This window comes from Brienomyrus brachyistius, unplaced genomic scaffold, assembly GCF_023856365.1.
Source record: "Brienomyrus brachyistius isolate T26 unplaced genomic scaffold, BBRACH_0.4 scaffold97, whole genome shotgun sequence".
Lineage (NCBI taxonomy): Eukaryota > Metazoa > Chordata > Actinopteri > Osteoglossiformes > Mormyridae > Brienomyrus > Brienomyrus brachyistius.
In genome coordinates, this window is record NW_026042372.1 from 507356 (window position 1) to 527905 (window position 20550).

The 20550-nt window shown below is 36.4% G+C and overlaps 1 protein-coding gene and 1 long non-coding RNA gene across 2 annotated transcripts; both read left to right on the top strand.

Annotated features, from left to right (window-relative positions):
- Positions 1 to 6365: 6365 nt before the first annotated feature.
- LOC125727440 (uncharacterized) lies at positions 6366 to 7628 on the top strand. The gene is made up of 4 exons (XR_007388756.1): positions 6366 to 6533; positions 6693 to 6873; positions 7293 to 7351; positions 7473 to 7628. It is a non-coding gene; the product is annotated as an uncharacterized LOC125727440 (long non-coding RNA).
- A 2557-nt stretch (positions 7629 to 10185) lies between these two features.
- LOC125727422 (E3 ubiquitin-protein ligase rnf213-alpha-like) lies at positions 10186 to 20473 on the top strand. Its single transcript, XM_049004103.1, has 12 exons — positions 10186 to 10277; positions 10696 to 10791; positions 13010 to 13144; positions 13428 to 13569; positions 13842 to 14027; positions 14346 to 14477; positions 14561 to 15090; positions 15220 to 15373; positions 16047 to 16264; positions 17368 to 17505; positions 18429 to 18617; positions 18983 to 20473. Exons 2-12 carry the CDS (start codon positions 10744 to 10746, stop codon positions 20471 to 20473), a joined length of 3363 nt encoding a protein of 1120 aa, XP_048860060.1. The 5' UTR covers positions 10186 to 10277; positions 10696 to 10743.
- Positions 20474 to 20550: the final 77 nt, after the last annotated feature.

A 20550-nucleotide genomic window follows, 5' to 3' on the forward strand; every position in this document is an offset into this window, starting at 1 on the left:
AAAGCGGCTCAGTCTGCTTTAACACTTCAGTTGTGTATTATTAAAATTAGAGCTGTAAAAAATGGTCTGTGATACGTCGATCTGAAACTTACCAAAGTCCTGTTTCCGCCATATAAAAAAATAGTTGAAAAACTAATTTGAAATATATGATAAAAAATCATTAAGAACCTATTTTGAAATAATAGTAAATCAATATTGCACTATAAAAATTGATTATATAATTTATTGAAATGAGGTAAGAATTTCTACTCACATTTTTGGAGTAAATTTAAACTGATAGTTTAATCTCTTGGTAATAATGTAATATTGCACTAATATTTTACAAGAGAAGCCTTCATGGAAAAACTACCTTATATGCACTACCTCTTATAGAGTATTATTAAAACTAGAGCTGTAAAAATGCTTTGTGATACATCGATCTGAAAGTTATCAAAGCTCTTGTTTCTGCCACATAAAAAATAGTTGAAAAACTAATTTGAAATATAAAAAAAATCTAATCAAAGCAATGCTTTTTGACAGAGACTATAAAGTTTGTTGGACTGCATAATATAATTTAGCAGGTTTCATAATGCTTCTTTCCTACGTATAATATTTAAATTGTATTTGGTAATAATGTTGTGATTTTCATTGAACAGTCATTAGTATAAAGTATTATTTCCCAAAATGCAAATGTAATTATGCAAAAAAAAAATTCAACCTATATTTCAAAAACCTTCTGCGTTGTAGATATAAGAACAAAAGAAATTTACAAACAAGAGGAGGCCATTCAGCCCATCAAGCTCGTTTGGAGAGAACTTAACTAATAGCTCAGAGTTGTTAAAATCTTATCTAGCTCTAATTTAAAGGAACCCAGGGTTTTAGCTTGTGCTACACTAGTAGGAAGACTATTCCATACTCTAACTACACGTTGTGTAAAGAAGTGTTTTCTCAAATTCAGTTTAAAATGTTCTCCCGCTAATTTCCACTTAATTTCCACGAGTTCTAATATTTAAACTAATATTGAAGCAGCCATTTGGCTGAACAGCATCCAGACCTATTAGAATCTTATATACCTGGATCATGTCCCCCCTTAGTCTCCTTTGCTCGAGGCTAAACAGATTCAGCTCAGCTAACCTCTCCTCATAAGACATTCCTCTAAGACCAGGAATCATTCTTGAAGCCCTACATTGCACCTTTTCCAAGGCAGCAATGTCCTTCTTAAGGTACGGTGACCAAACCTGCACACAATATTCTAGGTGGGGTCTCACCAAGGAATTATATAATCGTAGCATCACCTCCTTTGACTTAAACTCCACACACCTAGAGATGTAACCTAACATCCTATTGGCCTTTTTAATTGCTACCCCACACTGGTGAGAGTGGGACATGGAAGCATCAACATACACACCGAGGTCTTTCTCATAATCAGCTACCTTTATTTCAGTGGAACCCATAAAATATCTGTACTTTATATTTCTGCTCCCTGCATGGATTACCTTACATTTATCTACATTAAATTTAATCTGCCAGGTATCAGCCCAGTCGCTAATTAAATCAAGATCCCATTGTAGCCTCTCCGCTGCTAGATCAGTATCTGCTACATCATCCACCTTGGTGTCATTTTTTTTTTTTACTATACAAACGAGAGGAGGCCATTCGGCCCATCAAGCTCGCTTGGGGAGAACTAAACTAATAGCTCAGAGTCGTTAAAATCTTATCTAGCTCTGATTTAAAGGAACCCAAGGATTCAGCTTGCACTACATTATCAGGAAGGCTATTCCATACTCTGACTACATCTGCAAATTTAACTAGTTTACTGTATGTATTGGTGTCAATATCATTAATGTAAATTAGGAACAATAGTGGTCCTAAAATTGAACCCTGCGGTACCCCACTATGAACGCAGACCCACTTTGTGCCTCTAATAACTACTTGCTGCTTCCTGTCTGTTAACCAGTTTTCAATCCAAGTTGCTACAGTTCCTAAAATCCCTGCAGCTTTGAGCTTAAGCAAGAGCTGTTTGTGGGGGACAACATCAAAGGCCTTCTGCAAATCTAAGTATATACATCATAGGCCTTTTTATGATCAATTTCTCTTGTATCTTCCTCAAAGAACTCAAGTAGATTAGTTTAGATCTACTTCTCCTAAATCCAGGTTGGCTATCCCTCAGAATGTTATTTGTATCCAGGTAATCTACCATTTTCACTTTGATTATAGCTTCAATTGTTTGTCCAGTAATGCAAGTTAAAGTAATTGGCCTGTAGTTTTCTGGATTACATCTATGCCCTTTTTTGAATATGGGCGTTATATTAGCATACTTCCAATCATAAGGTACCACATGTGCAAATAAGGGTTTCGGAAACAGTGAAGTTGGCTAATAATATCCCTCATCTATTTTAAAACTATGGGTAAGATGCCATCAGGGCCCTGCGATTTATTTATTTTGAGCTTAGCTAGTTTGTACCACATCATCCTCAGTTATACATATATTGGTCAAGACGATGCTGTACTTGTACTAAATGGTAGTAAGTTAGTGATGTTCTCTACTGTGAACACCCGTGAAAAATAATCATTAAACCCATTTACCATATCAATTTCATTTTCAATTATAAGGGCCTTTTTATACTGTGTCAACAGAGTATAAACATACGTTTTAAGAAGATCTTTCAGTAGTATGATACACCTCGGGCAGACTAATACTTTTCTGTTCAAGGGCAAAGGGGTCAGTCTGTAATGCATTATATTAGTTTCCATATAATAATATTTTGGCTTTTAATTATTACCAATGAAATTTCCATGAAGAGGTACATTGTTTTATGGGATTGGGACTGAATTTCTAAGCAGGAGTTCAAGCCCCCGGACAGTTCACTATAAAACTATATAAACAACTATACTATTATTATGTGTTTCTATTTAGAAATCCATCATCTAGGCTATTGAAGGCACATTCTTACCTATACACTTTCATTTTACGTTAATGTAAGTTTTACCGGCTCGGTTCACCAATATTAATAAAGCATAGAGCAGCTTTGACATAAACGAGGAAGCTTCATCAAAGTACGCATTAAATATGATCTGTGCAAATTCCAAAACATCTCTAACAAATTTCTTCTTACACAATTTATTTCCCCCCAATTAGCGCAGAATATTAATAATGCACATTTTTGACAAGGACTCCATGCGAATGGGCTCTCAAGTCTCACGCATTGACCGTGAGATGCATGTTTTGCCCCTAATGTAATCTCACACTGCTATAAGAATGTGGTCATATGCGTCCCAGACCACGTCCCAATGTGATTTAAGCAAAAGGATCGTGGTGTGCCTGGCATCATTTTGGGTGAGTTCACACCTGTATTTGGGGCTGTCCACTTGAGATCGGATCACCCAAATCGCACGTTAATAGCAGGTCTGAACAGGGCCTTAGTCTATACCACATTTCATTGTTTCTTTCAGAGTTCTTTGGGTTTCTTGAACAAGTTGGTGTGGGCCAATTGGCTCTTCGCCTTTTGTACTGTGGCAATACTTTTGTGTGTAACAGCCACGGAATCCGGAAGGATTCTTTCCAATGAGTGGTGATATCAGGGATGGTGTGAAGTGGTTTTGATGTAAAGAAATAACACCAAATGATTGCTAAGGCTAATAAAACTAATGTTAGATATCAGACCTTTCAGTTTGAAATGCTTAGTTTTGACTGGTCCAAACTGATTCAGATTTTTCTGTTTCAAAGCATGTAATATTCATTGTATTTGGAATGTTCATGTGCTCACAGGTTTCCAACCTACAGAACCTCAGGGCGCATGCATGTATGTATAATCTCCTGACTTCATATTCATGGGCTGTTATTTGGGAGTTAAATGTAGTAATTGGGGTATTTAGTTAAGGAATGACTTTAATGACTTTTGGGACCATGGATCTATGGCAAAACTGCTTTTTTGTTATTAGCCCCCCTGCAGAGATACATACTGGAACCGCAAATGAAGACACCATTGAAATTCAGTTTTACGCAGTTCTTCGAAAGGATGTTAAGTTCAAACAAGGATATAAGATGGTAATCAGTAATGAGAAATACGAAGCGGCTGAGATGGACTGGTACGATTAAATATGATTTATGCCACTGCACACTAACACCTTGATTCGTTAAAATCCAAAGTTAGCTTTGTCATTGTGCCCAACAACAAGATGAGATTTTGTTCTAAGGCTCTCTTAGTGTAACACATAGTAGTATCAGTAAATATGTGATGATGATGAATGAACGGGTGTAATATGCGAAAGAAGTCATGTGCTACTATGTATGTGTAGGTTTCAGTCGTCCAGCGCATGATATTCTTAAGGGCTTGAATCGAAGGCAACTGGACTTCGTTTTTTCAATTTCTTGAAAACGTTTCATCTCTCACCCAAAAGGAAGATAAATATCTAAAACTCCCCAGCAGACCTTTAGAACTGAAGAAGCCTTTTGGGTGAGAGGTGACACGTTTTCAAGAAATTGAAAAAACGAAGTCCAATTGCTTCCCATTTAAGCCCTTTAGATTATGTGCTACTATGTCATCATTGTCTCACCCAGGCTTTCTTTTTCCTACTTGTAGATTGTTCTCTAATGTAAAACATGCGATAACTCAAACTCCCCTACTAACATGCAGCTATAAATTTGAGATAAAGTAAATGTCATAACTTGTGTTTTAGAATATGCTGTTGTCAGTGAAATAGAGTATGACTGCATTTAGAACACTGTAAATATATTAACAGTCTCCATTTTTCTTTTTCAGTTGTCCACAGGATAACAATATGGGATCATTGTTCTCTTGTACCTTTAATTTGCCGAGATCGGAAATTAGCAGTTTCACATACAAATACTGTCTTTGTAGTAAGTCCTTGGACCCAATTCAAGAAGAATGCGTCACAAAAGATAAAGACAACCGGAGAATGCTAAATGTTATAGGAAATAATACTGGTATAGTACTTCAAGCATTCTACATAATCAGTTTTTTATAAATACATTAAACAAAACATCAGGGATCCCTAGGACCTGCTGAACATGCTCCTTAAGGATGCTGGTCCAAACGGACTCCAGTAATTCCAGCTGTATTCAGTTGGTTAGATTCCTTTCCTGAAGGTGGTGGAGGAACATTCCAGATACAACACAGGACAATGCTGAGCTTTGCAGTTACTGACAGACTTAATCCAACTTGCCCAGCTCCCACTATAAATCTCTGCTCAAAGAATTCATTCATTCTCTAGCCTTAAAGAACCCTTTGTACTGTCTCCTTCCCTCTCAAGAGGATTAAACATCCATAATGTTTTATACACTAAGTATGTTCTAATGCATTGATTTTATACTTCAATTCCTCCTTCATAATTCATTTCTCTAGGTTCAGTTCATCAGCAGTTTGATGACATCTGCATGAAATCAGATGCACGTTGGGTTTTTAATAAAAAAACTGAGATTAACGGAATACGTCCAAAGTTCCTTCAAGTGGTATTTCATCAAATATTAAAACATTCTAATATTAATATATTAAAATGCACTGAAGAGGACCTAAGAAACATGACAGAGAAAGCAAAAAATCTTTTCATCAGCATTCAAATGAAAAAAATATATGTCTCAAAGATGAGGGAGGAAGTCAACATAAAAAATGAAAAGGTAACATCAACGGGCTTTAAACACTGAAATCTGAAACGCAGTGCTGTTTATAGCCTGACGGTTTTTGTAAATGGTTAACTGGATTTCTTCTATGACCATAAATCAATATGTAATATGTAAGAATAATTTTGTTGTCTTAATAAAACATGGTAGTTTTTAAATATGTTTACTTTAGAAATATATGAATAAACTAAATGCCTATTAAAATGGTACCTCATTAATATGCAAATACTGATGCATTTATTCCAACAGAAATTACATTCATAAATACAGTGTATTAAAACATGTTTTGTGTATTCGTGCTAGGTTAACATGAATTTTGAAAATGCATTAAATGAAACAATTAAGGATTTCCGAGAAAAGGAACCACTTGAGTGTGTTTTGACAACAGCAATGCTTGTGGAAATCTGGCATGTATCTCTGAATGGAGCTTCACTGGACAAACTTTGCAGAATTGTGTGTAATAACTCTGGTGATCCTGTAATGGCTCTGCAAGACCTCGACCCCCCAGTCAAAAAGTTAGTGAATGTTTGTCTTATATATAACTTGCTATGAATTTAGGCCTAAAGCCAGTTTGGAATGTTGTGGCTGAAAGTGCTTCTATATTTACAAAAATGATTTAAAATCGTGTTCTATTTGTCACAGTGTATCAGAATCAGAATTTGTATTATCTAAACAAAAGAATCATTCTATAATTTATTTCCCAATAGGGATTACCTAATATGTTTTTTTATACTTCCAGTGAGATTTATCGTGCTGTTATGAAGTTGCTCCAAGTTGCCTGTGTGAAGATGAAAGCAACTGCAGCCATATGGTTCCTGCCCATGCTTTATGTATTACTGCCAGCTGATGAGGATGCCAGGCATGAACAAACTCCCAGCCTACAATGGATATCACGCGACCCAGAAGCACAAAAGTGAGTAAACTATTGCTTCTTACATTGTCATGATGTCATTTAAACTGTATCTAATACACCCTGTGATAAAGCTGCTGAAAGATGGATGGATGTATATAAGGGCATTCGTTAAAAATGAATTTGATTTTGTTTCACCATTAAGTTTTAAATATTTTACAGGGAAATCTTGAACATTCTGGATATCTATGGCAAGAAAATTAAGCATAAAACATTCGTGTTTCACATTTTGGACATGTTCTCTGTGAAAGATGGAAATCCCAGGCTCTTAAGCAGCTTAGACATATCTCCAGTTGAACTCTTCCCTTACCTAGTGAAATGGCAAGACCGTTTCTCATTAAAGGTAAGGGATGACTTGCAGAATCAATATTACATTTCATTTACTTGCTATTCGGTTTCGAACTCTCGCTATTGGGTAATTACATTACCCCATTGACACAACTACAATATAATACATGAGTGAGAGATTCTCTATAAACCTTAAACACTGTCTGTAGAAGCATACAGAGGGTAAACATACATGCATATCTATTTTTAAATAAATAGGGTATCCATTATAGAAACTACAAACAATTCTTGGAAGTAGGAAGTTAATGTTTCCTTGCTAATGTATCATGAAAGTATTGGTTCATAATTTTCTATCTTATAACTCCGTACATAACTGCATATTATTATCAAAACAACTAAAGCTCCTAATGTTTATTTCGTAGTACTTGTTCATTTGTGATTCATTATTTAGTTTGTTCTTGCTTTTTTAAACAGATATTTCCTTCAACAGTACGGATTATTGCTGATTTAACCAAGAATTGCTTGACAAAGAGGTAATGCTGTTACTTTCAATAAAATTTAATAAAATATGCAGCATGACATATAATTATTTATATGACTTATGTATGACTTGGAGGATATGAAAATTATTTGTATTTTACAATTATTTCTAAGGCATGAGGAGAGCGGCACTTCAGAACCAGAAATCATGATTGCTTTCAGTTCTGCAATAAGTGTCATTTGCAATTCAATGAAAGAACGTGAGTTTAAGAGCGACATACAGAACACTGTATCATCACTGGCTCTCCTCAATGCCTTCACTGGACACATGGAGCCCCAACAGCAAACTGAGGTAAGAAAGTTGTAGCTTTTTCCATATTCAACCTCCAAACATTTGCTTCAGCAAGAAAGAACTGGAATCTTTATTAGGCATCATTATTATGTTGTTCTTTATACTAATCATGTAACTATATTGTAACAAAGATCACAGTAGGAATGAACTATAATGCTTTTTACCTCATTCGGATGTATCCTTTAAAGGCTGCTGTGTCAAATTACTTTTGTAAGTATTATAGGGACCATAAATACACATTATTTATTGCTTTTTATTTAGTACAGGGTGTCACAAGGCAATTGTGTTACTGACAACTTTACCACAATTTAGGGATAATGCACGGCTTGGAGTGCATTAAGCCACCTATGCAACAGTATCCATCTGGGTAATGGGAGATCTGTGGCTTAAAACGTAACGCTGTCGAAAAGCATAAAATTCTGTCTGCCTGTTCCACTCAGAGCACATTAGTTGTGTGTCCATCACGGCCCTGACTATACATATAATGAATGAAACATGGGAAGCATGGTGGTGCAGTGGTTAGCACTGCTGCCTCACACCTCTGGGGTCTGGGTTCCATGTATGTGGAGTTTCCATGTTCTCCCCATGTCATCGTGGGGTTTTCCCCCCATCCTGGGTTGCTCCCTGCCTCGTGCCCATTGCTTCCGGGACAGGCTCCGGACCCCCTGCAACCCAGAAGGTTAAGCAGTTTGGAAGATGGATGGATGAATAAAACCTGACTGTAAATGATCTGGGGTGTTGTTACAAACATCTGTAGATTAAGCTTCACAAGCCAGACTCTGGCACCTTCAAATTGGGTTTACATGTTCGTATAACTTTCATGGTTATGAAATGTAAACATATTTATTTTGGCGATGACCAAAATGTCAAATCAAAATATTTTTGGTGATAATCAAAATATACAATATAAATCACATTTTTTGGATTGTATTGTAATGGTCTAATGCTTACTTTTATAAGTAATGTTTATAGGTGTTTTATATATATATATATATATATATATATATATATATATATATATATATATATATATATATATATATATATATATATATATATATATATATATATATATATATAACCTTTTTGTACATATGTTACTAGTGTCCTGTGGCCTGTATCACAAAGCCAGATTCCTTGTTTGGCCAGATAACTTTGAGGACAAGTAACAGAGCACACATGATATTATGTCTGACCAAGTTGACTTATTGGTTTTACTTAATAAATTATGTTGATGCAATGTAAATTATTATTTATCATGCATAATTCTTTGAATGAATTCAGTTGAATCATGGACAGTGATTCCAAACACCAAGAATGAACATTCCAAAAATGAAACATTCTATTTAAGTTCATGCATTCACTTTGTGTTCTGAGAACAGAACATAGTTGAGTCAATCTCACTACATTTTCTCATATCTAATTAAACCATCTGAATGACTTTCATTCAACTCAAATGTTAAATTTAAGAAAGTTTTTATCTTCAGGTCTTGAGATGTAATATCTTTCAACGAGCAAGTGAGGCAGATTTTAATCACAGACTAATGTCTACCAGCAGAGATGCACAGCTATCATTTTTGCACTTCCAGCCCGTTCGCTATTTACGCTAAATCTTGTTAATATTTATATAAAGAAGCAATCTGAGGTGTAATGAGATATTAGTTCAGCATTGAGAGTTGTGATTGTGACACTTACACACCACTTGGTTTTCCAGATTCCTTTCTGGATAAATTTGAAGTAATATTTGAATGTTCGAATGTGCAATTCATGTTAAATAACTGGTGGTGAACGGACACAGTGGAATTATTATTAAAGATTATTAAAGATAAATATTGTACATAATCTGAAAATCAAGTGGAGTGCCTCTGTAGTGCACTGCTACACCACATTTTACTTGACATCTTATAAAGTTTTAGTTGTTGGTCCATTTATTCTATACATTTTCACTTTGAATGGTGTAATTATAAATGAACATGGATGTCACTCTCCTAAAATATGTTAACATTTTTGTCGTCTTCCTCAGCCAATACCCGCGCTGAGTGTGGGCATGTATATGTCACGTGGTGGGGATCAAATTTCCCCCACAATGTGATAGAAACCTGTTATTTTGACTTTGTGGGGACATTTTTCTGGTCACCAGAAGGGGAAACTCAAATTCATAAAAATATGTGAATGCAATCAAAAACCAAACATAATAAAAATCATGTATTTTGTATGGTTAAGTTTAGGGCTGGGTTATGTTAAAGTTGTCATGTTTGGGATTAGGGTTATGCCTGTAGAAATGCTTTCTAGGTTGAACATCTGCTGGTGTCCTCGTGTCAATAAATGTGTTCATTCATTTCACGGTGTGCACTGAACCGAAAACGATGCACTGAATGTTACTCAATGAATATGTGCAACAGCTCTACTTCAAGGTGTGATGCACAGGCATGAGACATGAAACTGGGTGAAATGTAATGGTCCGCAAAGTCACAAGTGTAAATCAATGCACATCTTTCACATGAAAGTCCTCATTACTTTTGCTATTCCAGGAGTTTAATCATCTCACCCAAAGCACATTTCAAGAACTTCAAAATGGTTTGGCGGCATGCATTAGCAGATGGTCAGAAAAACACGTCCATCTTAAAGTAAGTTTAATCTTTTAGTTCTCTTTTCAGTTGGAAGTATGGCATAATGATATAATTATACACATATACAGCTTTGCTTCATATGATATCGAAATAGATTTTAATTGGTGCATATTATATAGCCAAACCAAAGACTTCTAATTACTAGAGATGCTTTTGTGTTAAGTATAAGAGAAATGTTTTATTACATAATTTTGTGATGCATTATTTATAGCATAATTCATGCATGTGGAAATTAACGTCTTTACGCTAACATTCTGTCAGACGTATTTTATGCTGGTTTAGTAATATTTAATGTATTACAACATTAAAAGAAAAATGTTGAAAATAATGTTTAGAACATAAAGTACAATGCCGTAATTAATCAATTATCTATTACCGAAAATTCTTTTTTTGTGTTTATTTTATTTTTATGTAGGACTGGAGGCAAATTTTTGACCTTCCCCTCCCTGATCATTGGCAACGAATGTGGGTGGAGACCCTGAAGGAACTTTTCATGAAGAGGGTTCGACAGGTATCTGGTGAAAATGCTTCCTATATTGTATGTGGCTAGAACACAACATGCAGGGTTGTAGAGAATATTGTTGCATGGATTGCAAGGCAGATGTCATGTTTAAGTGAAAATGATTTGTTGACAGACCATATTAATCATATATGCATCCATAAATTAAAGAATGTCTTTATCTGAAAGTGGCTATAAGTTTAGCAAATAATATGTCTGTTGTACCCTATTCAACACCTGAATTACTCATGATACATAAAACGAAACAATCAAAACAAAACGACAAATTCTACACCTTACTCCCTATCCAAACAACAGCATACGACATAAGCTCGCAAAACAAAACTGGCAGTCACTCCCTATGCACCTGATACACACAGATCATACACAGAGATCAAAGCGTCAAAGTCCGAGGGGCGTGCAAAGACGTTAACCAAAAACCGGGCGTGAGTTCAAAACCCAATAGCAAGTAAATGCAAGCAAAAGTACAGACAAGGGCAAAGCGAAAATCATAAATCCAATAAACCAAACAAATCATTCACAGTAATATCCATCAAAGAAAAGCAACAATAATCAATAAGTAAGCAGAGCTCGCGAGACGTCTTGTGGTCGGCTTTACGCTTCATAAGATGGAAATGAAGACTGCCGCATACAGAGTTGTGGGCGGAGTCTGAACGTGGAGGTGGAGCGAACGTCGAATGGAGAGTGAGGTAGAGGACGAGGCTGTGGGCGGAGCTGAACTTACAGTGGCGCGTAAAACTGTGCAAAATCCATGGCTTCAAAAAGGAAGCGTAGTGTCATGTCCCTCCAAAAGAAGCTCGATACCATTACAGAGATACGAAAAGGAAAATCACACAGAGTTGTTGCAGACCATTTTGGAATGACTAAGTCTACGGTAGGCGACATTTGGAAGAGTAAAGAAAAAGTCATCCAGCTCGCTTGATGCTGGTTAAAACCTGGATGAGCACTGCAAGAATAAAAAGGGATGATTCACTAGCTCAGATTGAAATAACATCCTATTATAAGCCTTGTGGGGGCGGCATGGTGGTGCAGTGGTTAGCACTGTTGCCTCACACCTCTGGGACCCGGGTTCAAATCTCCGCCTGGGTCACATGTGTGCATGTTTGCATGTTCTCCCCATGTCGTCGTGGGGTTTCCTCCGGGTACTCCGGTTTCCCCCCACAGTCCAAAAACATGCTGAGGCATATTGGACTTGCTAAATTGCCCGTAGGAATGCATGTGAGAGTGCATGGTGTGTGAGTGTGCCCTGCGATGGGCTGGCCCCCCATCCTGGGTTGTTCCCTGCCTCGTGCCAATTGCTTCCGGGATAGGCTCCGGACCCCCCGTGACCCTGTAGGATAAGCGGTTTGGAAAATGGATGGATGGATGGATGGATATAAGCCTTGTACCTCATAAATATCATGTAGTTTCTATCTGTACACATGTACTGTACTGCTGATATATTTCTAAGTTACGGGCATTTCTTACTTACGGGCGCCCCTCCATCCCATTCGGCCCGGATAAGGGAGGTTTGACTGCACCAGGATTTGTTCAAAGGCCTATAGACACATGACAATCGTGCTGAGGCTGCCCATGAACCAGCAACATTCTGACCAGAGGCCAAGACACATAATCAGCAGGGTGGCCATGTCTCTGGGCCCTTAACCCTCAACTGGAGAGAAAATTGGTTCAGGCTTATGCTAACAGATACTGTTGCTTATGCTTATGCTTACTTATGCTTCCCAATACCAGTTTGCATCAGATACTGAAAAGGCCCTTTAATTGGCACTGGGGAAATTATTTGCTAAATTTGGGTTTACTTTACTAATAAAAAAAAAAATTACCCAAAATGACTGAGTGCAAAAACGTTGCCTTAATTATTTTGAGTAAATCCTAGAGGATATTTTTTCATTGTGGTATTATAATATATTGCACAGGTTACAGTACATTAACTGTAAAATTGACAGTTTTACTAGCGACCAAAGCTGCCAGTACTTTACTGTAATTTTACAGAGACTGTTCTTAGAGGGTGCTGTTGGCGGACGTCAGTATGATGACACAGCAAGTCACTGCCTAGCAGAACACTTTCCTGTTTAGAACGTACCGTGAATGCTATGAGCTATATTGGATTGTGTGCCCACCCACTTTTACTCTGGTCCATTTATGGTTATGTCACTGCATATCATACTTTTATTCCAACACTATCATTATTTTAAATTGTATTTTACAGATGAAGCCTTTGCAGCAAGTACGACTTTGCAGTCAGAACTTATCAGAGATTTCAGCACTAGATGACTGTCTTTTGAAATGTGCCACCACAGCAATCAGAGACCTTGTGAAAGAAACATCTCCTCACTCACCAATGGCAAGTAGTGGTCCAGGGTTAAATAAATTATTTTCATTTTTTAAATGAATGCTTAACACTTCTTTCCAGATTGTTTATGTTTTTGTTCATAATTCCCAGCACTTGGGCCAATTATTGAGGTTAGCGTCAACTTTCAGTTAATGAGAACTTTATCTCCAAGCCTATAACACAAATAAGATATTAGTTCTGCAATATTACTGTGTTTGTTTCTGATTTATGGCACCATTATAAATTAACGAAAAAAATACTCATTTGTTCCTTGAACATATTGCTGCTTAAACAGGGTTATTTGGAGGAAGTGTCAAGATGCGAGAAATTAATGGATGTGACTGTCATGGAAATACTAGGACCTCTGCAATCAAATAAGAAGGACTGGATGTACCTTCTCAGTAATTCTCAGTGCAGAAACCTTTTGATTGTTTTGAGTAAGTTCATTTAATATTCATATTAATATGTTACAGTCTAATAAATAGTATATATCAAACTCAGAAATTTAAACATTTATATTTATCAAACAGCATTTCCTGAACTATTATTTTAATTTTTAAGTTACTTATTCTAGTGCCTTCTACCCTCTACATAATAATCTTTCTATTGTTGCAGTTACACTTACAATTCTTACGGTTTCAATTGTTACAGTTATTTCACACACAAATTATTTTCTTCTTGGGAAAATAGTTTCAATTTCTATTTTTAGATAAATGTCAAAAGGAAGATTCCTGCTACAATGAAAAACTAGATCAAGCCAAGAAACTGATTGAAATTGCAGAAAAAGAAATGAAAACATTACTGATCCACATTAAGAAAAATTCAGTGGCATCCAAAGTGGTGCATCATATTCTAAATGATGCTGAGGCTGAGAAATTATGTCAGTTGTTTGTTGGTAAGTATTTTACATGGATATATTAATTATAGACTATATTCATGTAATGCAGGTTGATGTGTTGCACTGTGGCTGATTCTCAGAGTAGGCAGATAGAACACAGATAAAAGGAGTCAAAGGAATAGTATTGTTATTGATTAAGAGTGAAAAATACATTCAGTACCTTTAACGGATGAATGAAAAAAAAAGTTCAGACCTGTGTATATGCATCCCATAAGCAATAAGGAGGAACATTTATGCCAGAAACATTAAGGGAAAATGTGAGCCGTTCAAGTTTTCCTTTTTTACTTGCTGTCTTCCTAAATATGTGTTTGACAGAAGAGAATGAGGAAAAGCACTTCAAGAAGGCCCTGGAATCAGCCAGAAATGACTTAATTTTCCTCAGACAGCAGCAAAAACAAACTAAAGGTCTAATTTCCCTCTGTGATCACATTGCTGATATACTCACAGGTATGATTATTGGAAGCTATGCAAATATAGACTTTATTATTTGAAATCCAATTCACCATATGACAAAACCTGTTGTTTTCCAGTTGATGTTAGCTACCTACGACAATGCCAGAACATCGATGTTTCTAAAGAAGAACATTCTTTGGATGAGCTTAAGAAACAGGTTCAAGAAGCTATTTCTGAGTCCAAAATGCTTGGGAACATTGAAGCTGCATCCCAAAGTACATACTTTAAAGCCATTTGGTTAGAAAAGACGCTACAGACAAAGAAGACAGAATTTAAAAATACTTCATCTATCTCACTGAATGATGTTCTTGAAAACATTTACAAGCCTACGTATGAAGACATCAGTGCGTCTTACAAACACCTCAAAGAATTAACAATGCCATTATCAGACTTAGAATGTCTGATAAGCAGACTGACAAAGCATGAACTACAAATGTTGGGGATGATTTGCAGTAAGGATCCCAACCAGGCCTGGATCAGTACGACAGCGCTTCACATGAAACGATACAGAGACCTTTGTTCTGTTAAGGAGCATGCAGAGCTGTTAATGCAATTTAAGAATGACTTCAGTTTGAAAGGAGATTTCAGCAACGTGGAAAATATCTGTGTATGCAACTATTTTCTGTATTTTTTCTATATTATTCTCAAATTTTGTATATGTATTGCATTTATTATTACTTCTTTCACTATAGTACACACTTTATAATTGGAATTTTCCATCTTAAATATCTTTTAGTGTATGAACAAAAAAGAGAGAACATTGAAGGATGTTAGTCATGATATGAAAAAAACTGCTGACTCTTTGAAAAATATCCCCCAATCATTCCTTAAAGAATTACAAATTTGCACCACAAATGGTTTCATCAAGTGGATTAAGACTGTCATCAAAGGTAAAACCCACAATTTTAGTCTTATTTGATTATAAATCTTTATCTTAAATATAACACTGTCCTGATAAAATCCCATAAGAACCACTGTGAATCTTCTGATAGTTCTTCTATGTTTATGCACTATTTCAGTAAGAACACTATTTATTGTTATTTATTTGTTCCGATTTGACTTCCTCTGCTGCCCCCTGGAGGATGGGCTCCCCCTTTGAGTCTGGTTAGGGTTAGGGCTTCCTCTGCTGCCCCCTGGAGGATGGGCTCCCCCTTTGAGTCTGGTTCCTCCCAAGGATTCTTCTTTCTATAGAGCTTTTCCTTGCCACTGTCCCCTCTGACTTGCTCACTGGAGGCTTTGGGCAGGGATGCTGTAAAGCACTTTGAGATGATGTAATGTTGTGATAACGTGCTATACAAAAATAACTTTGTTTGTTTATTTACTTATAAGGAAAGTCTTCAATATAGTCACAGTATTGAGTGTTAAATGCAGTACTTTTGTCAAAATGATTACCTTGATAATTATTTTACACATCTATTAATTCATTCATTTTTGATTGATTTGTACTTTTTTGTCATTTATACACTTATTCAAGGAGTAATTAGGTTAGCTAAGGACACATTTTAGAAAGTAACAGTACAAGTAGATGCATTACTTTATTAATGTTTCTTTTGTTTTCTGCAGACATAAGAGAACTTCCTGTGTTTGTTGACGTAGCTTCAATCTCTGCTGGGGAAAATAACATGGACATAGATAAAGTTTGTGATTTTAGAGATGCAGTCTTGGGCTCTTCATCAATCATTTATGATTTGAATGAGACTTCTGGATTCAGTGAATTAATGGATGCAATCGAGAAGCTAAACAAGTCCCTCGAGAATGACCAAAATCTTGAACAAAAACTGGTACATTCAGTTTGATTACTTGTCTGTTTGTGCAATATTAATATTTATGATGAGAAAGTTATTACTGACTACTTTTTTGTCCTAGTACAGACAAATTCAGAAGATGTGTAGCTCAGTGTGTTGGTGGCCTGTGCCGATATCTGGAGCTGGCAGAGTAACCATGTGCCTGTTGGGCTCTTCAGCAAGGCCCTTAACCCCAACTGCTGCAAGGCTGCTTAATGTTAGGGCTGGGAAATGAATCAGATTTGAATTTCAGTCACGATTTTGGATTATAGCAATTATCAAAACAACATAATGGAGATAAAACGATTATCATGTCTCAATTCGTTTCGCAGTGATGCTCCCATTTTGTCTTGTGTTACAAACCCAGTCCACCCTTTCCATTCCCTTTTATTTGTTTCTTAGATGAATTATGAGTTCAAGGAAATGAACTATTGAAAAGACCAAAAAAAAGACCAAAGTTCAACAAATGTATGATTTTTCCAACATCAATAAGTAGTTAAGTTAAATAATTGTGAACTCAGTATTGTCTGAAATAATTGTAATTATGATTTTTGCCACTGGTGGCCTAATGGTTATGGAAGTGCACTTGTGATTGAAACATTTCTGGTTCAAATCCCTGATCAGAAAGGCACCACTGAGGTACCATGAGCAACATACCGCCCCTAAGCATCACTCCTTGGGCGCTAAATAACAGCTGCAGACTGCTGTGTCTTGATGTCACATGCGAGTTAAATGCAGAGGACACATTTTGTTGTTGTGCTATGGTGTGTCAACAATGACAACCACTTTCACTATTTCACTTATCAAGCAGCCCTACTCATTGTGATCCTTTGGCCTGGGTGACGTTCCTTGATGCTTGACTGACCACACCACCACACCAATTACCCTTTAATTTGTATGTTCTTGGAGTGTTTAAAAAAAATTAAACTTTGGCTTCTATGCTAGTACACACTGTTGGATTGAAATGGATTTTAATACATGCTGGGTTCATTTTTATACACAAGTACCTGCTGAACACGGTAGTTGCACTGCCTCATGTAGAATGGTTTAACTGTTTAATTCAGTCATTGCAAATTAAAAATATATTTTCTTTGTTCCAGAAAAATTCCCTCATTCATAGAGAGTGGTTAGTAAATGCTCATGAAATTCATGGAGCAGTGGCCAAAACATGTCTAATTCAAGCCAGAGAAATAAACAGAAATGGGATTTATGTCATCAAAATGCTTCCTCAAAGTAATGTAAGTATCTGTTGCCTTAATTCTTATACTACATACTGCCAAGTGAATTAATCTGGCACCAATGCACTTGGTTCTGTTTCCGATGCCATTCTTATTAATCCTATTATTATTCAAACTGATCTTTATCTGTTAATAGTTTATATGGCAAACCCGTCATGTCCTGTTTGAGCCACACAATGTCACAAGCTTCACACAAACTGTCATAGGTTTCTCCATACAGCTGAAACTCCTAGTTTCATTCGCCAGGGACACCCGCTTGACACAACTAGATTTGGTTGGAAAGAACGCCAGCTGTTATTTAACGCATAACACAATGTGTTCCATTAACATGCTAAACTACCCTCCTAATAAGGTAGCAATTAACATCATGCAAAAACAATGACAAATACACAGAATATTTTAAAACATTCTAGTGTACTTACAGACAAAGCACCCGCCAAGGCAAACACAAAGAAGTTTTACTCCAGAACTTTTAACCAAGATCGGTGCTACTGTACGTTTCTCCGTTGCCTCCTGTTGCAACTCTAACACGACAGCGGAAGTTAAAGGAAAAAATAACTGAAATGATCTGGAATGCTATTTGGCATGCGCTAGATGGCGCCAAAGGAAAAATAATGAATTAATACGAGAACAGTCACCTTACTGTTCCTTTATAATTCTGTTGCCTACTGGAAACTGACAGGGAAGACCAGGTTGCCATAAAAATCCATCCATTTCATGTTGATACGCATGTTTTATATTTTTTATTTTTTCTATGTTTGAATATTGCAAACCTGATTATTGTTGATGGTGTACTTCAGTGACCATTGTATTGCATCCAATGTGTTAACCTGATAAACTCCTGTTTATTTATTTACATCTTCATTCTCCCCATTATGTCCTTAGTGTATGCCATTCTAATCGTCTGCCTTGTTTTTCTCCAGGCTTCTCTGGACAATTGTATCTCTCTTCGAATAAAGGAAAGCATTGGAGATCGAAAGAGGGAAGACAAGGGATCAGACCAGACGTACAAAACATACAACCTAGCTGAATTAAAAGAACTGCAGAATAAACTTATGTTAATCAAACTGAGTGGTGAGCAAGGAGGAGATGACATTTTGAGATATGTAGAGGTATGTCAAGGTGGTGTTCTGGTGTATATATTATATACATCATAATCACATTATAATATTGTAATGGAGATTAAAATTCTGAAATATTGTCTTGTTCAGAGAAAACACATCAATACATTTTCATTCAGTGTGAATAGATTTAACAGATTTGTTTGATGCCTCGTTTAAGTCTTCCAAAAATCTAGATTTTTTTTTTCTGTCCAACCATCAATCTTCAACTACAAATTTTTATTTTTTATATATATATATATATATCTTGGATGAAATAATCTTGGTGAAATCTTGGTGTTAGTTATGGAATGTGATTGTGGTTATAAAGAGCCACTTGACTGTAACTCATATTTCTGTTTTATTTTTTCCTCCAGGTTTTAGAACAAGTTTTACTTATAGGAGACATGATCCTTAAACTCTTTGATGCTGGAAATGTCCTGTTCATGGACTGGTCCTTTACAGCATATTGTAATCCTGACCATGATCTAAAGGTACTCCTTGAATTCGGCATTGCTGGAATGACTATCAGCGGACACAAGGACTTGGTAGAGGAGCTGAAAGATGTTTATCGTGGCATGCAAGACTGCCTTGACAAGTGGCATGAATACCTGCAACATCACAGGAATAAATATTATTATCTGAATTACTTCAGTGCCAAACAACTAGTAAATTTGTGTTCCATCATGCCAAAGGTACAGCAGAAAAAAGAGGTTGGATGTTCAGTGCTGAACATGCTCTCTTTCATAAAGGAGAACATTACTGAAGCAGATTTGTTCGACTCTTTCACAAAAGCACTACAAACCCCAGTTGAAGTTGGTGGTGCAAACATGTCGCTTGAACTTAGAAATTATCTCGCACATTTTCCAAAGCTAATTGATGAACTTAAGGTAGCTGGTTTTTCTGAGGATCAAGCAAAAGCTTCAGTAATATACTGCAGCCAAAATACCATGTACAGAGAGACTGCACTGGATGAAGACAACGTGATGAGTTGTATCTATGATCATGTGGATGATGACGAATGGGTGAAGACATGGAGTGGACAGTATGAGGAAGACAGAGAACATGTTCTTCAGAATCAACTGAAGTTCAAAGTGTCACCTTCTCAGAAGCAGATTCCGTCTTCTTTTGAAATGTCAGAAGAGGAGGCATCTATAATGTTCAAAAGCTCATCTTCCTGCCAGGAGAAAATAGTGATGCTGTGGGAAGCATACAGCAAAAGATTGGCTGGTTTTGTTTCGGAGAAATACGTGGGGTTAGACATAGTGGGTGAAACCCTGAAGTTCCTGGCAGAAACTGAACAGATCCCTGTGAAGAGGAAACTTCCTTATTACCTTGACAAGTCAAAACCAAATCTTGTAACATGCAAAGATGAGGATATGCTGCCACTTTGTTTATCTATATATAATGACGAGACGCAGCCTCTGCCAACCTATGATGAAATGTTGATATGCACTTCAGAAACACCTGCAGAAGAGGTTGAACTGATTATTCGAAGGGCAATTCAATCTGGGTGCAAACATGACAAAATCTACTGTATCTTAAATGCAGATAAACTGGATCATGATGTATCTAGAAAATTTGAATCTTACTTCTATCAAGTGTCCCAGAAGCTAAGTGACACACAGTTAAAAGAGTACAGGTTGATCATTTTCTGTAGTTCCGCAGCTCAACACAGTTATGTTCTAACAGCTTTTTACGAATACAGAAAAACAGAACAGCCCTACTCCATGGAAGACGTTCAGAAATATTTGAAAAAAAAATTGAAATTATCCAGCAAAAGTGGGTTTGCAGAATTCATTGTACCCAAGCAGTTCCAACAGAACACAAAATTGATTTCATCTGAAGGAGCAGGGATGGGTAAGTAACATGTTTCACTCTCTATAAGAATACAGCAATGTTGATATATATATATTGCTTGCTGTTCTACCGACGGTAGTGTTCA